The 22,439-nt window shown below is 30.8% G+C and overlaps 2 protein-coding genes across 3 annotated transcripts; one reads left to right on the top strand and one right to left on the bottom strand.

The window, feature by feature from the left end:
- Positions 1-231: 231 nt before the first annotated feature.
- LOC122599586 (reticulon-like protein B1) lies at positions 232-2,007 on the bottom strand. Its single transcript, XM_043772115.1, has 5 exons — positions 1,622-2,007; positions 1,099-1,279; positions 885-1,026; positions 713-782; positions 232-598 (listed from the first exon to the last, which is right to left on the bottom strand). The coding sequence occupies exons 1-5, from the start codon at positions 1,869-1,871 to the stop codon at positions 429-431; spliced, it is 813 nt and encodes a 270-aa protein (XP_043628050.1). The 5' UTR covers positions 1,872-2,007; the 3' UTR covers positions 232-428.
- A 5,251-nt stretch (positions 2,008-7,258) lies between these two features.
- LOC122599948 (protein ABIL1-like) lies at positions 7,259-12,607 on the top strand. Of its 2 annotated transcripts, XM_043772569.1 has the most exons (11): positions 7,259-7,613; positions 9,068-9,150; positions 9,640-9,790; positions 10,161-10,260; positions 10,349-10,441; positions 11,028-11,112; positions 11,367-11,419; positions 11,521-11,627; positions 11,789-11,959; positions 12,057-12,075; positions 12,292-12,607. In XM_043772569.1, exons 1-9 carry the CDS (start codon positions 7,509-7,511, stop codon positions 11,927-11,929), a joined length of 918 nt encoding a protein of 305 aa, XP_043628504.1. In that variant the 5' UTR covers positions 7,259-7,508; the 3' UTR covers positions 11,930-11,959; positions 12,057-12,075; positions 12,292-12,607. The 2 variants fall into 2 exon arrangements, with proteins under 2 accessions (XP_043628504.1, XP_043628503.1); XM_043772568.1 differs by lacking the exon at positions 12,057-12,075 and having other exon boundaries at positions 7,263-7,613.
- The last annotated feature ends 9,832 nt before the right edge of the window (positions 12,608-22,439 follow it).

Raw genomic sequence — 22,439 nt, forward strand, 5'->3', positions numbered from 1 at the left:
AGTCCAGGAGATTAGAGCCACATTCTTGACATATATAACAAGTATTAAACCATATGGAACTATAGTCAGCAAAGATCAAGCTCGACAATCTACTCTTTTGCAAACCCGAAGTCGCATCCTTGACAATATCACTATATTTGCAAACCCAATGACATCCATACATTCTGAGTCATTGGTGCTAAAAAATAAGTTCGATGCGTACAACAAGCAAAAAGACAACCACAAGTAGAATTGAAAATAACTTGGTGGTCTCAGATACACATTCAATAAAAGCAAACGTCAGTTGAGTACTTGGAAGATGTACAACTCCCTAATGGACGACAACACTTAGAAGCTAAACACATATCACAACATATGGAACTAATTACTAACACTCTCAAAGTTCACAACCAGGAGGGGGATACTCTAAGCACTAGAAGGAGGTAACATCAAGCTCTCTTCTTGTCTTTCAATGGTCCTCTTGGGATTTTACTCACAACTTTGGCATCAAACACTGCATATTGTTTCTTGATTTCGATCATTGCTTTTTCTGCAAATGCATCAATCTGGTCCTCGTACTTCTCATATAGAACTGGGATCGTGTGTAGAAGCACAAAAGCTGTGTTCAAGAACAGATGACTCAGTCTTAGCTTATTATATAACTACATATATGATGTGCAACATACATTAATAGTGGAAAAAAGGAAAAAAGAAAGGATAATGTTATCATTACTTATGTAGAACAATGTCAAGAAGTTGCACCAACTCCCCACAATAGAGAGAATCCACAGTCCAGCGACAACCTGGCAAAATTAGCATCAAGACACACATATAAGTATATAACACAAGCACGTAATAAAAGAGGGTATACGAAAAGAAAAAAGATGTTTGGGATGAAATAATACAGCAAGAAACTTCTTCAAATCCCTTCCAGATGCAATGTTACGCAGCGTGTCAAGACCCTGATTAAGCTCAATCCTTAATCCAGCAGCAAAATGTAGAAACTTGTCTTCAGGAATACGCACTTGAGGGATACGAGGAGGAGACCTGCATTTGGAGAGTGAGGGGGTGAATGAGGTCCCTCCCTAGTCAAGATTTGGAGAGGAAAGCAAAGCTTACTTGTTGATAAACTTGGAAGCGTTGGACCACAGGAAGAGAACGGTAAACGCGAGTATGAGGGCATAGCAAAGCAACGTAAGCAGATGGTACTCGAGCAATTCAAAGAAGACCCACACTGCAGTGGCTCCACCAAGTACACTAGCTGAAATCTTCTTGTTCCTCCACAAGAACACGTCAGCCGCTGCTTACCACATCCACACACAGGGAATCTCATTTATTTAACTTAGGAGGACAGCTAAGGTTAGAGTATTTTTCAGGAAACTTTCGGTAACTGAAGCCGATAAAAAAAAAAAAAAAAAGCCAAGTCGGAGTTACAGAAAAGAGAAAGAGAAAGAAAGATCCCGTGGATTTAATTAATTCTTATTTTAATACAAGACAGGGGTTTATACTCATTATTGATGATGGAAAAAATAAAGATAACTGCTTGCAGGCCAGGGGGTATTATTATTAGGGCAACAAATAACAATGATAATAATAAAAAATTATTAAATTAGTAATAGAAAGAAGAATTTTGATTGCTTACGTTTACCACCGCCAAAAACATTGTGAACAGGTTTTTCTCTACCAAACAAGCGGTAGATCTTTGATTTCATCGAAGAAGAAGGAGGAACATCATCCTTCTTCTTCTTCTTGCTGTGCTCATCCTCCGCCTCCTCTTCCTTTTTGTTTTTGTGGTCTGAATCGGAATCTGAAGAGTCATGATGATGACTTGTCTTCTTCGTAAAAGACGCCGATGGTTCGATTTCATCGCCTCCGTAGTGTTCCTCCGCCATACTTTTATTTATTCTATCCAATCCAATCCAATCCAATCGGTACCAGTAACTCTTTAACTTAGAAATACAAACTCTACTGTCTGAAAAAACGGGAATTGAGAATGAAAAAACGGGAATCGAGACTTCCGAACCTTTAAACTGAGTTCTCGAGTTTTTATTAAAAGAAAAAAAAAAAAAAAAATACATTGGGAAGAAAAGATAGAAAAATTTATAAAAAAGAGGCATTCTCGAGTTGAAAGAAAGAAAAGTTGATAGTTGAATGTATTTTTGAGTTAGAAGGGAAGGAAAAGAAAGGGTAAAAAGATACAATTTTACATTTATAGCTTTGTAGTAATTAAAACCTTTATTTAAGTTTGAGGGGTATAATAATAATTTAACCATTTTTCCTTCCAAATCTTGCCAAAAGTGGCAAGAAAATTTTGGGATCAAAACACTCTATTTTTCCCTTTCTTTTATTTCCCTTTCTTTTAAAACAAAAACTCAAAAATACAAAAACTAAAAATTTCTTACCCTTTCTTTTCTTATCTTCTCAAAATAAAACTCAAGAATGGAGCCTTAAAAAAATATGATATAAATTAAACCTTTGAATGTGATAAATATACATAGTCTTCTTGAATTTTACATAACCTTCTCCTAAATTTTATATAATCCCCCTGTTTTACCTAAGGTATATATTGCATGTTTTGCCTAACCTTTCTCGATAAAAAAATTATATAATAAAGGTATAACAGAAGAAGAGAATCGAAGGAAATTGTACTTATTTTTGTTTTAAGAATTTTTCTCTGGTTTTTTAAGTGATTAAGAATGAAAGTTTTTTCTTTGTATTTTATTTTAAAATTAATTAAACAATATGAGAAAATAATGAAAGGTATCATAAAGACTGTTTCCATTTTATTTATTTTTTTACATAAAATTGATAATTTTTTTGGATATTATCTTAAAATTTAAAAAGTTATAGGATTTATCTTTAAAGTTGTCAATTTTCTTCAATTTTCACAGTGCAATTAAACGACGTTCATTTTGGACGTTACGTGAGGGGTAAGTTAGTCTTTTCCTTTTTCCTAATTCATTATTTGTGTAACTATGTATTTCACTATTGTGAAAATACACACACTCGATCTTTATCCCCCTTTCTACATAATTTGAATCAAATCTTAATAAACAACCATCGAAAACAACCTTACGGAAGATTTTAGTAATGTCTACATGTAAGTAGAAAAAAAACCTAAAAACTTTTTATATTTTGTTTAGGGTTTATAATTTTTGTATGAATTTCTCATACCTCATACATTAGCTAAAAGTCAATTTTTCACATGGTTTGACCCACCCATGTGTCAATGAGTCGTAGATATAATACCTGGATTGTTGAGGGCAAGGAACAACATAAAAGGAAGACTAAAATTGAAGGTTTATGAAACAAATGTCTATCATAACTTGTGAACTTCCATTACCAAGATCATGTTAAAAGAACAATACAGATCACAAGTACGTACTTCTAATATTGTTGCAACACTACATAGTCCTAATATTGTTTAGCAACATTGTCACGTACAAATGAACAGACATAACATAGAGTACGTGAACTGAATTTAATACTTCCAAACAAAAACCAAGTCATGGTTTATATGATGGTCCTGGAAAGCCCTTTGGTGGAACCTAATTCACCCCACGGGGACTTAGATATGGTTTAAGTACACTAGTTGGCTCATTTTGCACTCTTTGCTGACTAGCCTGGGTACTCTGGGTAGATTGGGATGGCTAACTGGACTCGGTAGACTGAGGTGGCTGATTGGGTTGTGTTGACTGAGGTGGCTCACTAAATTGAGTTGGTTGAGTCACTCAAGTTGATTGAATGACTTCTTAGTCTTCTTTGTTAGCCTATGACAAAAATATACATATCATCGACAAAAATGTTCAACAGTTAGCATGTATACATATGTAGCTGGAGTTGCCTACCTTTTTGGCAAATTGTCATACCTTTTTGGAGTTGCATCACTTGATTGACCTTTGCATGATTTTGGGTTACGACCTTTTTGTTGCATTTACTACAAGTGATTATATTCTCTTTATTTGACAGTTTAGAACCTCTAACAATTGGTTGATCAACCTCATTTTGATTTATCTTTCTCTCTTTCTTGGCCTCCCAATGTGGTGGTTAGGAGGTACAATCTTCCGTGGATCTTGACTCTTAACCTAGTATGTTGCACCAACAATTGGTTCAATCTTGTATCCATACAGTTTCTTCCATGTTTTCAGAGTGTATGAAGGATGTATTCAGTCCTTAATATCTTCCAACATCATATCCATACTTATCCATTTTAAAAGAACATTAATTATATGCTTATAATGTATACCTGTCAAATCTCGTTTCATGCAAAAACATTGTCTCTCTAACATACTAACAACACACTGTTCATTCAAAGAGCCACTAACTTGGTACTTGTTATTCCCATTCCAAATAACATCAAACTTTGATGTCTCTTCCATATTTGTTTCTAGGATCCGTGTGGTTGTTGGAGTAAGTAGACCCTCACATGTGTCAATCACTTCTTGCAATTAGACAATTCCCTTCATAAGGTTCTTTAATGAACTCTAGACAAGTGTTGATTGGTTTGTCTCTTCTGTTTACCAATTTACTATTGAATAACTCACAAATATTGTTTTACAAAATGTCACACTTGACTCTCCCTGAATCATTGTATGCTAATATGGTATCCGCGCAATGCAATGACGGCGTTGTTGACGACGCTCTTGTGGCGAGGACAACGTGTGTTGATGACTGGTGGTGGTAGGATTGAATGGTGTAGGATGAAATATTTTAAAAAATAAGGATTTAAAATATAACTTAGTAAGATAGGGGTTTATGATGTAATATTAAGATGTCTAATAATTTTTTATATTAAAAAAAGATCATTAAAGGCAGCTAGATCATTTCCAATATAACTATTTATGAAATAAACGTGACCTAAAATTTATTAAATGATCAAAGTAGTTTAACAAAATATCACACTTGACTCTCTGTGATTTACACTAGTTTTAACAATTCATTTATTCAAATAAAGTAAGTGATTAAGATTCATAGTGAGTTAACTTTGAGTTGGTGGGCCAAGTAAATATGGCACAATTTACTAAAATTTTTTATGTAACTATAAAATATGAGAAATGTATGATTGATAAATAAATCTTTACTAAGTTTGTGAGTAAAAAAGTTTGTTTGTTACTCTCTAGAAAATATACTAGAATTTGTACCCCGCGCGTTGCTGCGGGTACAAATTATTTAACGTAACATTATTTAAAATAGGAATGTATTTAGCAAACCCCATTTAGGATTACTTAACTTGTTCAAAAGCATTTAAAGTTAATACACTTGACAAAAATAGTTGTTATCACTTTTAATTACTGCTAAGCTGTTATCATTATTAATTACAACCAAATGGTTAAACAAATAAGCAATAAAGCAAAAAGCTTTAAACCATATTACAATCTATCGATTAATTAGTATGATATAGAGTTAAAAATACATTGAAAAAACTTATCATTACAAAAAGATAAAAGATATGCATGACATAGTATATTTATATGGCTCATTTCGTTGTTTTTTATTTTTAATTTCAATTACAACTCTACAAATTAAATGGAAAATAGTTAGATGTAGAATCCAAACCTCATTTAAACTCAGTTTATTTCTTCATTGGTGATAGAAACTATGTGCCTTGTCTAGCTACTACCTCTCTGTCTCTTTTTATATAAAACTTTCTCATTTTCTTTTGACTATCTTATTATATCTTTACTTTCATATTTTTTTCTCCAAAAAGTTGTATTCTATGTTTAGATCTCAACAACCTATAAAAGAAAATCTGCCAGTATAATTGATCATCATTTTCTTTATATCCATATAAACATCTATATACTTGATTTCAGTTATTTTCTTCACCAGTTTTTACAATCTTGGTTAAACATCCCTTTTGTTGACCACACCTACAATGTAGTCGCTGCCACGTCATTATCAGATTCTTACAATTCTCATTTTACTCCGCTGTCATTATTGTCATCTCGTTTTTATGCTTACTTTTACTTGTTACCAGTGGTCGGTGGTGGTTGTTGCTGCCTTGCTAGCAGTTAAAGGAGATTGGTGGTTGTTCCTATGAATTTTTCCCGGAGATGTTAAGCTACAGTGAAGGAGGCTGGTGTTGGTTACCGACGGTGGGCGTGGATGGTTGTTCCCGGTGATAGATGAAGTAAATTAATTAGATTTCATCTTAACTTATTGTATCATATTGCCTCTGTTTGTAGTGGTCAAGTCATTGGAATATGGAATTGTAAATCTGTAATGCGTATTAGAGAGAGAGAGAGGCGATGGTTACCGGCGGTGGTTTATGAGTGTGTTATGTGTATTTGTATATTGGATATGCATATATGTATGCCCTATAAGCGGTACCTTTTGCAAATAAAAGAGTACTCTTACAAGCAATGCTATTTGTGAGAGAACCAACCTTTGTTTTTTAGTACGCAATATATAGTTGTAATAGATGCAAAGAAAGTGGCATATAGTACATTACTAGATTTTAGACCCGTGTGCGACACTGGACACGGGATTTATGATATTATCGATATTAGATCTTCATACATTTAATTCATAAAAACTTATAATTTTGAAAATATACTGTTTTAAATGTTATACTTTACAAGTTGTAGTACAATAACCACAGGTTCACAACTGTCATTATTTAGCTGAGACATATTGATAGAATTGTTTGTTGTAGTCATTACAAAAGGCACATGCAACAATAATTTCATTATTATACAATTGTTCGAAACCAGTTGTACTTATAATGTGATATTATTATGAAAGATAATTACTAATTAAAATATAAACATACTTGTGATCTTACACTTGACGTTTAAGTATATGTGTTTGATCATGATAACATGAATATGTTTATTTTTAATCACTTTCCAATGATAATTAGATAACCATTAGGATTGTTTTCATATTCTTTGATAACAATTAGGACTATTGATTTGAGTGATAATTGTAACTTTGAAAAATTAAATATAAATACTTTTTGTAACTTTTTTTATAAAAATTTTAAAAATCTTCTCATGATGACTAAAAATAAATACTATAAATTAAGTATTCAGGGCTAAAAAGTATAAATTGTTAATGAAAAATAAAAAAGTAAAAATTAATGAGGCTTTCTTTACAAATAAATGTAAATACTAATATAATAATATATTTAGATAATGATTATTATGATTTTTAATTTATAGTTAATTTGCATAAATAGTTAGTAAAAAAGTATATAGGGTAAATTCAAGTTGAGAGGTCGAAATTTGTTAATTTTAATCCCGATTTTTGGGGTCGAAATTGGAGGAGGGAGTATTGAGGCCATAGCTTTTTTTCGACCGAGTGTGGTTCTAACAACCGCCGCTTGCAATTAATTCTACCCTTACTGATCTTTAAATACATACATTTTACATAATCAAATTAAATAAATAAATTCCCGGTTAGTAATAATCAGTTACGCATATATATACATCTATATATATAACAAAATTGAATCAAAACGACGACACAGTTTCATTGCTTAAAGAAAGCGAGACTAGTAATAATAGGGTTTTCGTTATGTTATTGTGATGGAAGTGGATCAATCAAAATCAATTGAAAGGATGACGACGACGACGTTTCACGACGACGCTTCATTAGAGCACACCTCCATTGGATTTGTTAAAGCTCTACAGGTCAGTCTCCTTTCTTTCTTTCTTTTTTTTATTTACAAGCTTCAGTTCCTATATCATTCAATCTCATTATATTATATTCATATGTTATTCATATATATTTATTTATATATCAGAAGAAGATCTGATGATTATATATATGTATATATATATATATATTGCAGCAGCTTATCGTAGACCACATTAAATTAAACCCTAATCAAGTGGCCGACTTCTTAATCATTATTAGCTAGGTTCCTGTAGAACAATGAATATTATGAATTTCCCCAATCACACTGACTCAATGTAGGTTATTTTAGGAGTTAGGGTAGATGTTGTAAATTAGTTTCGTTACGAGTATTATAGCCTATAGCTATTTCAAGTAGATATTATAGGTATTTCAAGTGGAGATGTTTAAAATAATGAATAGAAGGTGGGCATTTTGGGGTTATCAACTACTTAGTTGAAAAACAGGAGGGAACAAATGCTTTATATTAGAAAAATTAAGCAAATGAACATCCAATGCCGTCTTTCACGGGTTTTGGGTCTCAATATCTCTACGGTGTACGGGGGAGGTTAAGATGTAGAGAGTCTTACCCGGTTACCCCTACCATGACGGTGTAGAATGGTTACTTCCAGGTTCTATCTAAGATAGAAAAAGACCTCCAGCCTTGCAAGGCATGAAGATAGAACCCTTGACCTCTGTTTCCGAAGGCAAGGGTGCTAACCACTCATCCAAGCTTGCTGGTTTGAATATAATTATAGATATTAGCTTAATATTTTTCACGCTAACTTTTATTTCCCCAAAACACACCACCACATATTCTCTTCTATGTGTATGCAAACTATTCAACTCGGATGTTGTTGCTGTTAGTTAACACACAACAGGTCATACCCTAATCCTAATGCTACCAGTCTACCACAAATGTCAAACATAGCTTACGTATGTATCTACAAGTTAAACTAATGAACTTTATATATGTGCTCTCAGTAACATGTGAAATCGTTGCTTCCTTTAGGAAAAATTGAATGGAATATGAAACTTAAGAGAGAGAGAGTGAGAGTGAGAGAGAGTCAGAGAGATAATGGTACAAAGGACTATCTATATAGTTTGCATTACGTGATAGTAACATCTTATCGATTGATTGCTTAATCCTTTTCGTTTTAGGATATCTATATGATGGATCTTACCTTAAGTTACTTGTAGTCAAATCTTCATTTTTAATCTAAATGGCAAGTTCAGAGTTATATTTATGTTCATAGTCGTCGACTATTCTGTCATAATCTATGTTTATCGGTTATCACTATTCACTAGTGTTCTTTTCAGATATTGCTTCCCAAGCCATATCCAAGCTGTTACTTTACCATATTATTATGTGTTTATTCTTTCATGGCATTAACTGCTTGTCGGAGGCTTCTTTAAATGCTATATAATAATTTATACCTGCATTGGTTCTAATTCGTATTTGATATTTTAGGAGCTCAAGAACTTAAGACCCCAGCTCTATTCGGCAGCAGAATATTGTGAAAAATCTTATCTACACAGTGAACAGAAACAAGTGTAAGATTCATCCTATTGAGTAACTATTGACTTGAGATTTTATTTACGTGATTTAGCGTATGAATATTTTACTTTCACAAACCATCGTACATTGCTTATCATTTAAACAAATATTGCTCTTGACAAAGAGCTCCCATTTTTGGGCAAGAAGTATAAGGCACAATCTGTTCACAGTTGCTCATTCTTGCAAACTTCTTTGGCCTTCATGGAAGAACGATGTTGGTCAGTTTGCGTTGAAAAGCAATTAAAATGGATAAAAAAGTCAATCCCGTAGATGTATATAGAGATGGAATAGTCCTCATTGTCTGTGCATTATCTCTTTTCCTCATTGTCTGTGCATTATCTCTTTTCAGTTACCAACATGATTGGTGTGGCGCCAGGAGAAAGGGTGATACTGAATAGTTCTTCTATAGGATGTGTTAGAAACTAGTGTCCCTTTTTTTAAAAGTTTTACTTTAAAATTATCTCTTCATATGAATTGTGCTGCAGGGTCCTTGATAACCTAAAAGATTATGCCATTCGGGCTCTTGTAAATGCTGTTGACCATCTTGGCACTGTTGCATACAAACTGACAGACCTTCTAGACCAGCAGACTTTAGAAATCTCTTCAACCGAGTTACATGTTACGTGTTTACATCAGGTAAGACCTATTTGAATTTCTTTTAATAGGTCTGTAATGTCAACATATTTTTTTATTGACGTTGACAAAGAATTTGGCCATTTGTTGCGACCTGACTGTCGTTATTCTGTATTCCTAAAAACAAATAACAAAATAGAAATAAAAACTAAAAAACGACACTTAAGAATAAGGGATTTTGGACACTAGTTGCTGCTTACAGTTTTCACTCTTCATCTTGATTTCTGATTTGTCAAAGTCACTTATTCTTACAAGCTTTACTGATTCTGTCATTATCAAGAGATTGATAGGTTCTTTTGGGCAACGATTATCCAAATACAGTGTTTCTGAAGTTAAATCGTCTAACATTGACAAGTTTTCCTTTGATGTTAAGCAACTTCTTACATGCCAAACGTATACGGATAGAGAAGCTATCAGACAGCAACAGTTATTAGCAGTTTCCCCAAGGCATCACAAACATTATATTTTACCCAGTAAGATTCTTATCGTGATACTGCAATATTGAAATGACGCTTTACATAATTGATATTAATAGCTTATAACTTCTTCCGATATTGCTAGATTCTGTCAGCAAAAAGGTCCATTTTAGCCCCCTGATCCAAACTGATGCAAGAGAAAGTCATCTTCAACCACCGCCTCGCCAATTTACTTCCGGTAGATATACACTCCCTTCACTCATGAAAATTGCAACACATTTGGATTTCGGATGTCAAATGAAAACACTAAAATGTCTTTCCTGAAAGGTTTGTAAGTTAAAGGTGTGTTTGCAAAAAGGATTGATTCTAAGCTGGGTTCACAAGATTTGCTTAGTTCCTCATGGGTAAAAAGTGATTGATTCTATGAACCATCATATCTGTCTTCTTGATCCAACAAACCCCTTTCTTCTGAAATACAAAAAGGACACCATCATTTGCAAGAATATGTTAGTTTGAAAAGTTAGATGGTTTTTTAGTATCTTAATTATTTTTTATGTGGTGGTGGTTTTTAATTTTTTATGTACTAAAGTATTTATATGGGCATTTTTTCACAAGGTCAAGGGATAGTTTCCCCAAAAAGTCAAGTATGATCAATAACAGTCGATATATCTATTATTACAGGGGTTTTTAGATACTTGAGAAATTGTGAAGCATTAGAGTTCAGCTACAGATCGTCAAACATTTGAACTAAAAACAGTTGCCTTCTTTAATACAATCAAAAGTCCTGTCGTTGGTCAGATACTTTTTTGTTGCATTCAATGCAGGCACTCCGGCTGCAAACACACTTTCTTGGCATTTAGCAACAGAGACCAAGTCTACATTGAAAGGGAGTTCACGCCCATTGATAAGGTAATCCATGATGCTACCACATGTTCGCTCTTCACAAGAATAAGATTTTAGGCTTTATTGGTTTATGCCAATCTTTTATCTATCTTTTGGGTCCTGTAGCCATTTCTTCTCACATGAAGAAAATAAACAAAGGACCCTGAAAATGGACATGGTATAGCTAAAATCTAATCAAAGCCTAATAGATTCATGATCTCGAGTAAGACATTGTCTGCAAGTGGCTGAAAAGAAATGTAATGTTTGTTTAATAATTGCAGCATTGAAGATCTCAAAAGTTCTCATCGTACTCCCACATCTGTTCATACGACAAGTATGCATGAGTTTGTTAAGCTTGGTATATTAGGTAGATATTATTATTATTATTAGCTGCTGGAAGCTGGAAACTTAATTTTAGGTAATTTGTAATTGTAGATGGTGAAGAGGGCATGCAGAGAAAATCATCAACAGGTCATTCCCAGTTGTCGAATGTAGGGCCAGCGTCAAGTGCAGCTATGCAGGCACTTGGCATAACACGACGGGTATGTCAAAGTTGCTAAAGTCGATTTATAAATTTCTGGATATGAAACTTTCCTTTTCTTGAAAAGCTTTTGAGTTTGAAGTTATAAAATGATATGCTATTGGCAACTTAAATTTGATTGTACCCAATCAGTTATATAATATATTGATGGAATTTTGACAGGATCCAGCTGAGGGACCCAAGCCGATGACACCATTCCGATCATTTGATAATAATAAACGTGTACGTGCACCTGTTCGAAGCAAGAGTCTCTTGTCGTCTTTCTTTGTGAAACAAAAGACAGCCAAACAAGCCATTTCATGAAAGAATCGACTTAGTCTATCCAAATGGAAGGTAAGCTTTTATTGAACATTTTAAACAAAGTACTACAAATCCATACAACATTGGTACTCTAGATTAGACCATTTTTGCTATTGGATTAATTTGGCAGGTGGAGAAGTATGAGAATGGTAAGTCACCAGGCATGAGTTCTATGCGGTGTTCCTGGCTACCAAGACGTACATGGACCAGAGGGTTCCACCCATTTACCCTATGTTTTTGTCAATCATTATATTGTAGTCAAAAGACGTTATTACATTACATATATGATAAATTATAGTGACTGCAACTCATTTTGTTACTTATCAGAGTTAAAATTAATCAATTAATCGTACATCATATTGCAGGCTCTATACACCATTGTGGAAAAGAAGCGCATAGGACATCTGTTAATAGGGAGAATTGGTCTAACTGTGATTGGTAGTGTTGAGTATGGTGGAACTTGGTGTTTGTTTATGCCGCTGTACAAATATGTAAAACCCGTATAATAAACAAGACTGATGTTATCATTTATCCAAGATCAGCCAAGCTTCTCTCCCCCCGGTTGAAGTGAAAGTTTCGTTATCAAAGTTGTATGATTTCATTTTATTAGTGATATATAAATCCAGTAACAGTTGCTTAATGCCTAAATGAAGTACCTTTAACTAGTGTTTAATTTTTAAACTTTATCATTGTTTTCTTTTCATAGTTATAAAATAGTGTTAACTGGTGAGAAATAAGTGAATGATTTAAATTTTTCCAAAGTAATTTTTCTTTTAGTTCTTTCTGGATTTTACAATATAATAATCAAAGTTACAAGGAATATTGGGTGTAAAGCTTACTAATAAACTAGGAAAGGTCACTTTACGGGGACCTCAAATCAATTGTTTATTTGAAACTTGTTACATTATCTAAAGTATTTACGTAAACTTTTCAACTGGTTAACTAAGAATCACTTTTTCATTCGTATGTTTTGTTTAAAGTGTGCAACAAACCATAAAATAACAACAGGATGCAATGTAAGAAAATCTTCAATATATAAGTTGGAAATTTAAGCGAGATGCGATTTTACAAAACCCGAATAGTTGTACATGGCGTGGGAACAAAAATATGAAAAAGAAAACCAAGAAATAGCCCCTTGTAGAAACCCCGAACAATATACGATGTGACAAATTTCGAATGGTGGTACGGGGTGTGATATAACAAATCGTAACTCGTCTCAAGTAGTAAATGTGTGCTAGAAACTTAGAAGTAAGTTGTAATAGAAAACTAAAATGAGATAAGATCTTGCAAATGCCTCAATATATTACTCGTAGTTGAGAATTCAAGCGAGATAAATGTAACAAAATGCGAGTAATGGTACGTACATGATGTGACCACATAACGGTTGAATAACTTAAAAGGAAAATGTGTGAAAAAAATCAATAAGTAACTCGTAACTAAAAACCTAAACAGGATGCGATGTGACAAAAACCACATAGTAGAATAGAGTGTAGCTCTATGATAAAGATTTTATTACAAACTAGTACAAGAGATGTGGCTCTCATAAACCACATAGTATCATTTGATTGGCAAATTTTATAACCTGCCAAAAGTATTAGGTGGTAAAAATTCTATGACGATCTACTCATCTAAGTAATTTTTTATATAGGTGTCCAAATTAGGATATAGACCATAAAAAGTGACTATCTATGTAATTTTCTCTTAATTCAATCCCCAAAAGTGACATAAGAATTCTTTTCATTTCACTTAATTTCACTTGATTTTTAAAAAAAAATCTCAATAACATAAATAACATCTTTTAGTTTCCTTTCTTTCCTTTCTCATATAAAACTCAAGAACATAGTGTTAGGAGTTTTGGTATATCGGCTTAAACAAGCTTGTGATGGGCTAGTGAGTCTGCTTTTAAATGTTTTTTACTTGATTCAAATGATTTTGTATAGCTTTAGCGTCTTTGTTCCATGTCTTCGAAATCTTTTTCCGTTTCTTTAGGCGATAACAGAATGAAAACCCATTTTAACATCAATTACTTTTACAATCACCACTATTAACGCCCCCACGACTCGTCACCGTCACTGCTACCACCACTACTCCGTGTCACTACAATCATCGCCGCCGCATTGCGTGGGCATATGACTCATATATATATATAGACAAAGATCTTGAAAGGAGGTTTCTTAATTAGATAAGGAAAAAAAATTTTGTTTTTTATTTTATTTATTTTGTTACCCTTTTTTTGATATCTATTTTTAAATAATTCATTTTAGAAAAAAACTTGGACAAATTAAATTTTTTCTAACCCTAATTAGTGAGCTAGACATATAATGTTACGGTAAGAGATTCCCTCTTAAGGATATTAATAATGAGTAGCTGGTGAGGGTGATGAGTCATAGGAGATGATAAGTGATAAGGGTGATCGGTGATGAGGTGTTTAAACTAACGGGCTCCATCATTAGTTATCATGGCTTCATTAAAGACTCACATGCTTCTACTATAGTTTACAGACAAAATTATTTTTAAAACTTTTTAATGAAATGACTTAATTAAAAAAAATGAAAAAGTTCAAAAAAATGGAAAGAAAAAAAATCTCTCCACCTTAAGGTGTTTTTTTTAAATCTCCATCCCATATAATATAATATAATATAATGTCATACAATATATAATATATTTTTATATATAATATAATCTTTTCATCTTTTTATTATAAATAAAGTAGGATTGTTTTCAAAAGTTATTTTTAGAGAAAAGTTGATGTAACAAACTAGAAATTGTATATATACCTTATTTTTCAAAAAGATAATGTCATATTACAAAAAATATTTCTTTATAATTTAACAATTTCTTTTTAATTTCTTTTCTTTCTTTTCCAATTTAATTTTATCTATTATTTCCTCTTACGTAGTTTTGACTCGCATTATCACAATTCGCAAGTATGGCCTTTTTTTAATAATTGCACCTTGCATCTTAATATTGTCAACTCTCTTTTTTTTTTCTTTTTGAAAACCACTTTTATACGTGTATTAATTCAAGGTCCCAAAAGTTTCAAACATATAATATGTATCAGCGTTTTGAATCTTTCAAATGATTGTTATATACAAAGTTTTATTAAGTTTGATAATATCAACATAGAAATTTACCTATTTTATATATTTTTATTTTGTATTTATAATAAAACATGTTCTTAACTGTCCAAATTGAATCCGGGTTAATTAGCTAGTTAATTATATATAAAAAATAACCCTCGTTTTTCCATACTCAAACGATGGATCAAAATTATCATTTTCTATATTAACTAACATAAACATCTTCATTATATATAAGGATAAGTACAAAAAATAAAAATGAACTTTACTCGATTTCATGTAATTAACAATATTCTTTAAAAACTTTACTTTTTAGAAAGCATCTTTTGTTTATTAGCAGAAAAAGTAACATCTGATCTGTTAACCTGCTGACGTGTCAGTTTGATTTTTAATTCACGGAATTAGAAATGAAATTTGGATGAATTCATAGAATTAGCAATGTTATTATTTTAATAATAATAATAATAATAATAATAACAATAATAATAATAATAAGCACTTTTATAAATAGTAAAAATATAATAATACAATGAATAATTACTTTATATTTTCAAAATAAATCTATTAGAAAAATTAATATTTGATATATATTTAGCATTATATAGTTTCAGTCATTTAAATTTCTTGCATTAATCTTTATTTTAACTGAAATCTGGATCGCCTCACTGAACTGGTTCATTTATCAGATTGGTGAAGCTTTGCCAGTCATTGTCATTGACATTGAGATGTCTTCGGGTATCCATACAGTTGGGAATTACATTAAAATTTACTTAAAAATTAATCTAAATATTATTACTATTATTACTATTTATAAAAATGGTTGTTGTTATTATTATTATTATTATTATTATTATTATTATTATTATTATTATTATTATTATTATAATTGAAAATTGCATATATCCCCAAATATGCAATCAAAATTAGAAATATCTCCAACTAAAAACTTAAATAACAAATATACTCATTATTTTCTTTTAAACATACATGTTTACCCATCTATACCATCTAATAAAACAAACCATTCTTTTTTTTCCTTAAACTTTCTATCTTTGGAAACCAAACATACCCTTCACCTTTATTCATCAATTTAAACATTTTCATCTAATATACCTATAATACCCTTCATAAAATAATTTACAGTATAAATTCCCCAATATTTAAAAGAATTACAATAACACATTTAACATCAATTACATTTACATTCACCACCATTGTCGCCCCCATCACCGTCCCCACTGCTCCCCCCACCACTGTAACCACCACCACCTCTGCTATCACTACCCCCATCAACGTCGAATTGTGCGTGCATAAGTCTAGTTTCATCAAATATTAATTTATCTATTAGATTTATTTTGAAAATATAAAGTAATTATTAACTGTATTATTATTATTACTATTTATGAAAGTGCTTATTATTATTATTATTATTATTATTATTAATTAAAATAATAACATTACTAATTCTGTGAATTCATCCAAAGTTCATTTCTAATTTCGTGAATTAAAAATCAAACTGACACATCAGCAGGTTACCAGGGCAGATGATACTTTTTTTGCTAGTAAACAAAAGATTCTTTCTAAAAAGTAAAGCTTTTAAAGGATATTGCTAACTTCGTAAAATCGAGTAAAATTCATTTTTATTTTCCGCAGTTATCCTTTATATATATATAATATAGATATAGATATTTCGACCATTGAAATAATACACTACTTCATATTATCATTTTCCTTTACACTCATCACCACACCACCACCGACGCAATCACCATCTCTGTTACCATTGTGTCCATCAAACTGTTGTTGCTACCATTATATATAACACAATTAAAGTCTCCTTAGCTACATGAGACTTTAATGTTTTATATTTTAACCATTAAGCTTTTAATTTTTCTATTTTTGCCACAAAACCACTAAACCTAATATTTAATGTTTTTTTTATTTATTTTCGCTTTCTATTTTAACCACTAAACTTTTTGTTTTTCTAAATCTGCCACAAAACCACTAGACCTAATCTTTAATGTTCTTTTTTTTTAAATTTTCGCTACTAAACTTTTAGTATTTCTATTTTAACCACGAAATTGCTTTTTTCAAATCCAAAGTAATTATTTTTTTTCCCACTTTGGCCACACAAGTTCCATTTCCTTTTTGTCTTACCACAAACTTTCTACCTAAAATGTTGTATAACCTTTTTTGTCAAAGTGTTCTAAATATTTTTGTTATAAGGTAAATCAATATTTAAAAATCTAATGCATGCCTTATGAATTAATTTGTATTAGGAGACTTTTAACTTGATCTTTAATGTTGTTTTATATTTGCCACTAGCGGCATATCCAATGGTGTAAAATGAAAAGCTTTTTTTATTTTTTGAGAAAAAAAAGTCTTTGTATAATGTTAGACACCATTGGGTAGGAACAACAAATACTTATTTGATTAAAAGGTTGAGAAACCTTAACCTTTTGATCAAAAGTTTTTTCTTATATGTATAAGAATTAAAAAAAAAAAAAAGTTTTCAAAAAAGCTTTTTCATTAAAGTGACAACTTTTTAATCAATTAAGTTAATGGAATGATGAGTTAACAAAATAAAAACTTTTAATGACTTAATGTCATTGTAGATGTTTTAAGCTTTTAGTGTTTCTATATTCACCACGAAATGTTGAAATTGCTTTAGTCTAATCTAAAGTAATTTTTTTTTTGTCTTGCCACAAACTTTCTACCTAAAATGTTGTATGAATTTTTTGCTAAATGTTATAATTAGTTTTGCTATACAGTAAATCAAGATTTTAAAATCTAATGCATGCCTTATGAATTAATTTGTATCTAACATATATGTTTAGTCCCTCTGCGAAGCGAGGGGTTACTGCATGTAAGTCTTTCGGGTCTTGTACTATTATCAAACCAGAGATCGACTTAAAGATATGTTGAGGTGCGAAAATTCCTCGAGATAACCCACAGTTTATATATCTACCTTTAAGATGATATAATATATATATCTTTTACGTGATGATAAACACTCCGGGAACGGCTCTCCAGACGCACCTTACCTAACACGTGGTAACTTGCAATCTACGAGCCGTTTGGGGGGACGGGTGTGTGTTTGCGGTTCGTGCACGAGACGAGTATTACCCACAAGATAAACCGTGTGTGTTCTTAGTTTTCTCTCTCTAGGATTTGCTCGTTTCTCTCTCTACACTCTTGTTGGAACACGCATACACACACCCTCTATTTATAGGCAAAGGCTAGGAACACGCAAATGGCTGTTTGCGTGTTCTGAAACACGCATGCCCATGCGTGTTTCCAAGCCCAAGCCCATTAGGGTTATGGCCTGTTTGCGTGTTTCTGTGGACATTGCATACTTTTGCTTGTTTCTACAGAAACTCTCAAACCATTTGAGAGTTCTTGAGAACAAGCATACTTTTGCTTGTTTCTTAGAAACTCTCAAATGACCATTTGAGTGTTCTTACTTTGACCAAGCAAGACTTTTGCTTGTTCTTAAGAACCCTCAAATAACACTTAGGATATAGTGAGTAAATGTCTTTACTGCTGTCAAGACGCAGAACCGACATTGTACTCTGAGTTAATGTCTTTACTGATGTCAAGACGCATAACCAACATTAACTCAACTAATGCTTTAACTGCTGTAAAGATACGCAGAACTAGCATTAGCCTTCGACACATTCAACTGCTGTAAATACACAGAAACAATGTCGTCTATATTACCTATTGGAAGTGTGTATATAAGATAATGTTTATACTGCTGTAAATACGCAGCAACACAAATATCTTAACTTCCCTCTGGAAGTACATTAAGTTAATATCTCAACTGCTGTTAATACGCAGAAACAATATTAACTTAATGACTCTTTACATGTTATGTCTAAAACCTGCAAAATACAAATAATAAACAAACATATAAGCATAAGTTGGATCCCAATTGGCTTTCACAAAATATGTCAGGGTAATATTAAGACAAACGGTAATTACAAGATAAATACAAGACTTGAACTTATACACAGATATACTACACATATCTGGAATGCTCATGTCACTGAGAATCATGCACTAACAGTTACTATATTAGTTAATTATAAAAAAATTGATATAATTTCGCCGGATATAGATAAATGGGAAAATTTAATATAAATTTATATATAAACTAGTTAATCAACCCGGACATATTAATTATAATTTTGAAATTTCAATATACAATATATTAAAAATATATATATGTAATGTTTGTTATTAAAACATTATAACTTGATAAATCTAATAATTCAACTAACACAATAATAATTTTCAAAATAAAAAAAAACTAACGCATTAAGTAAAGAAACAAAGACATTTTTAAATAAAGGGAAAATTACACTTTTGGTCCCTGAAATTGACACGTTTTTCACTTTTAGTCACTAAACTTCAAAAATTGCAAATTATACACTGAACTTGACATGTTTTTTCACTTTTGGTCACTGCGTCAACTTTGTTAGTTTTTCTCCGTTAACTTGCCCAGATTCGTTAATTTTTTTTCACTTTCCGTACTTCCCATTATTCCATAACTAAAATCGATAATCGGTCCAACTTCAGGTCTTATATGTTGTTTTGACCGATTAGTGAAAGTACATATTCATTTATTATGTTTTGAAACAAATTTTTTATGTTTACAGTTTACTATCTATTGGTTATATAGTAGTTTGATTAGATGAAATAATTGTTTTTTTTTTAAACTACGATGAAATAATTGTTATTGAAATTTTTATTTATAAAGATAGATTTAATTAGTGACTATGTTTGAATTTTGAGTCTTCTTATGTCTACTTTAACCGTAATTTTTTTTGTGTGTGTTATATAAACTTATATAGTTTTTCTTAATTCATTTTATTAACCATTAATAAACGAAAATAAAAAATGATATTGTAATGTTTATCTGAAGTAACGTGCTGTAGGTTATTCTGATAATCTATAACGCCTTATTATTTAAACGTAAATATTTTTGTCTGTGTTATATATATTTGTTATAAACATATAATAATGAACTAATTTTTAAATATATTTTTCATTGATTTAATTTACACCAACTATTATATATTACAAATAAAAATGTTTGGAGTCAAAGTTAAAAGTAAAATTATACTAAGAAAAAATTAAAATAATAACATTTAAAATTGGACGAATGAGGTATATATAAAAAAATTAGGTAAATTACGCTTTTCATCACTGAAGTTTGTCGATTATCGATTTTAGTTATACAATAATGGGAAGGATGAAAAGTGAAAAAAAAACTAACAAATCTGGGCAACTTAATGGAGCAAAACTAACGAAACTGGGCGATGTGACCAAAAATGAAAAAAAGTGACAAGTTCAGTGTATAATTTGTAATTTTTGAAGTTTAGTGACTAAAAGCGAAAAACATGCTAAGTTCAGGGACCAAAAGTGTAATTTTCCCTTAAATAAATGATTAATATTTTTATTAAACATGTAAAGAGCTATTTCAATTTTATTTATATGAGCATAGTACCCGTGCATTGCGGCGAAATTTTATAACTAATTTTGTGGATGAACACATTGGTTACATAATGTGTCAAAATATAGATTATGAGATTCTGTCGATTGTTTTAAAACCATATAGAAAGATCAATGTTAATTAAATTATAATCAAAGATCAGTTTATTTTTGTGGATTTAATTTATTTGTAAGGGTAATTTCAGTAGTTAGGAATAGGATAAACAAAACATAAAGTAAATGTGAAGGGTAGTATGAGAATGAAAAATATGCTTAATCTTAATTTCAATACCAAGGGTTAATAGATATGACATCATAATCAAATAAAAATTTTTTTAGATAGAAATATGTATTTTACCCATAAAAAACTTTCAAAAAATATTTTCATTATACGAGTAAAAGAAAACATGTACAGGATCAGATTATCTTTAATATATACAAAAAGAGAACCCTTAATTCAAAAATAAAGTAATCTAGATCTTTTATTAAATTTTCTTCTTAATTCTCCACCCTTAGATCAAGAGATGACATCATCAGTGATTCAATCTTTAATTAAATACTCTTTTAGTCCTTCAAATATGTATAAAATGTTTCAACAATACATATTATTAATTAATATTCTACTAATCACATCAAAATTAATAAATCTAACTTTTAGGATACCCTTTAATATGTCTAACTTTTTGAATACCCTTTTTTATCCACATCATCGTCTATCTTTATTTTATTTTTATTTTGATTTCATATTTGATTTTCTTATAAATCTTCGTATAGATAAGTATTATTAAAAAAATGCGTTCTCTTGATTTGTTAACAAATAATTATTGTTTCAAAAAAGCTATGTCGATCAATCTTAAAACTTTTTTAATATTTGATTTTTTAATAAGTGTTAGCATTTATATTTACAGTTGCTAAATTTGTGTCAAGTCATATTATGATCTATATATGTTCCATTATAGTTTATTTTTTGTATATGATTTCTTACAAATAATTAATAACAAATAATATTGTATTGGATTATGGTTATAACCTTATGTTATGAAGTATAACTATACACTTTATGATATATAATTAAGGTTGGAGAATAGGGTTTTTATTGTTTATAGTGAATCATTGAATGAGTTCATAGGAAATATTGTGACAAACAGCCATTATCGTGATATGAAAAATGTATGAATATTATACATCAACTACACATTAGCATAATAAATATTACATATTTGCTTCCATATCACTATATACAATATCATGGCAGATCAAATTGTGTTCGATAAGATGGCTGACATCGATGCATTCAAGGAATTTTGGAACATATGTGTTAAAATTGTATCTGGGTTAAAATTGTCTTACTTTGGAAGCAGACATATAAGTACAACCCAAAAGTTGTTCCATTCGAGTCCCTCTTTAATGGAAGAGGCGTTAGGAAAATAAATAACTTCGCTATGGCTTCATTAATGAAGGTGATTACATGCTTGTGGATCATAGGCATAAAATCAGCTTCTACAAAACCACTACTATTTGTGTATCCAATTATCTTGTGGATACCGTGAATCTTTATAACTTTTTATACTATATGTAGTTAACTACCTCTATGCATTGGACCAATGTTTTAGCTTTCAATTTACTGGAAAAAAACGTATGTTGTAATCTTTAAAAATATAATCATTTGTGATACTACGTGAATCTATAAAACACATGTAAGGTGATCAGAAACAATTGTCAAATCATAGTCTTTGAAATTATATTTATACCATGGTTGATTTATGAATAAAGTCAAATCAAAAGCTTTTAAGTATTTATTATTCTGGCATTTTTCAATAGCTTTTAAGTATTTATTATACCACTGTGTTAACGCAGGTTATAATCTAGTTACCTTGAAAAGAATAAAGTCAAATCAAAAGAAAAACAAATAGTCCTTCTGCCATACCTCATTCATT

This window comes from Erigeron canadensis, chromosome 5 (assembly GCF_010389155.1).
Source record: "Erigeron canadensis isolate Cc75 chromosome 5, C_canadensis_v1, whole genome shotgun sequence".
In the NCBI taxonomy this organism is placed as follows: Eukaryota; Viridiplantae; Streptophyta; class Magnoliopsida; order Asterales; family Asteraceae; genus Erigeron; species Erigeron canadensis.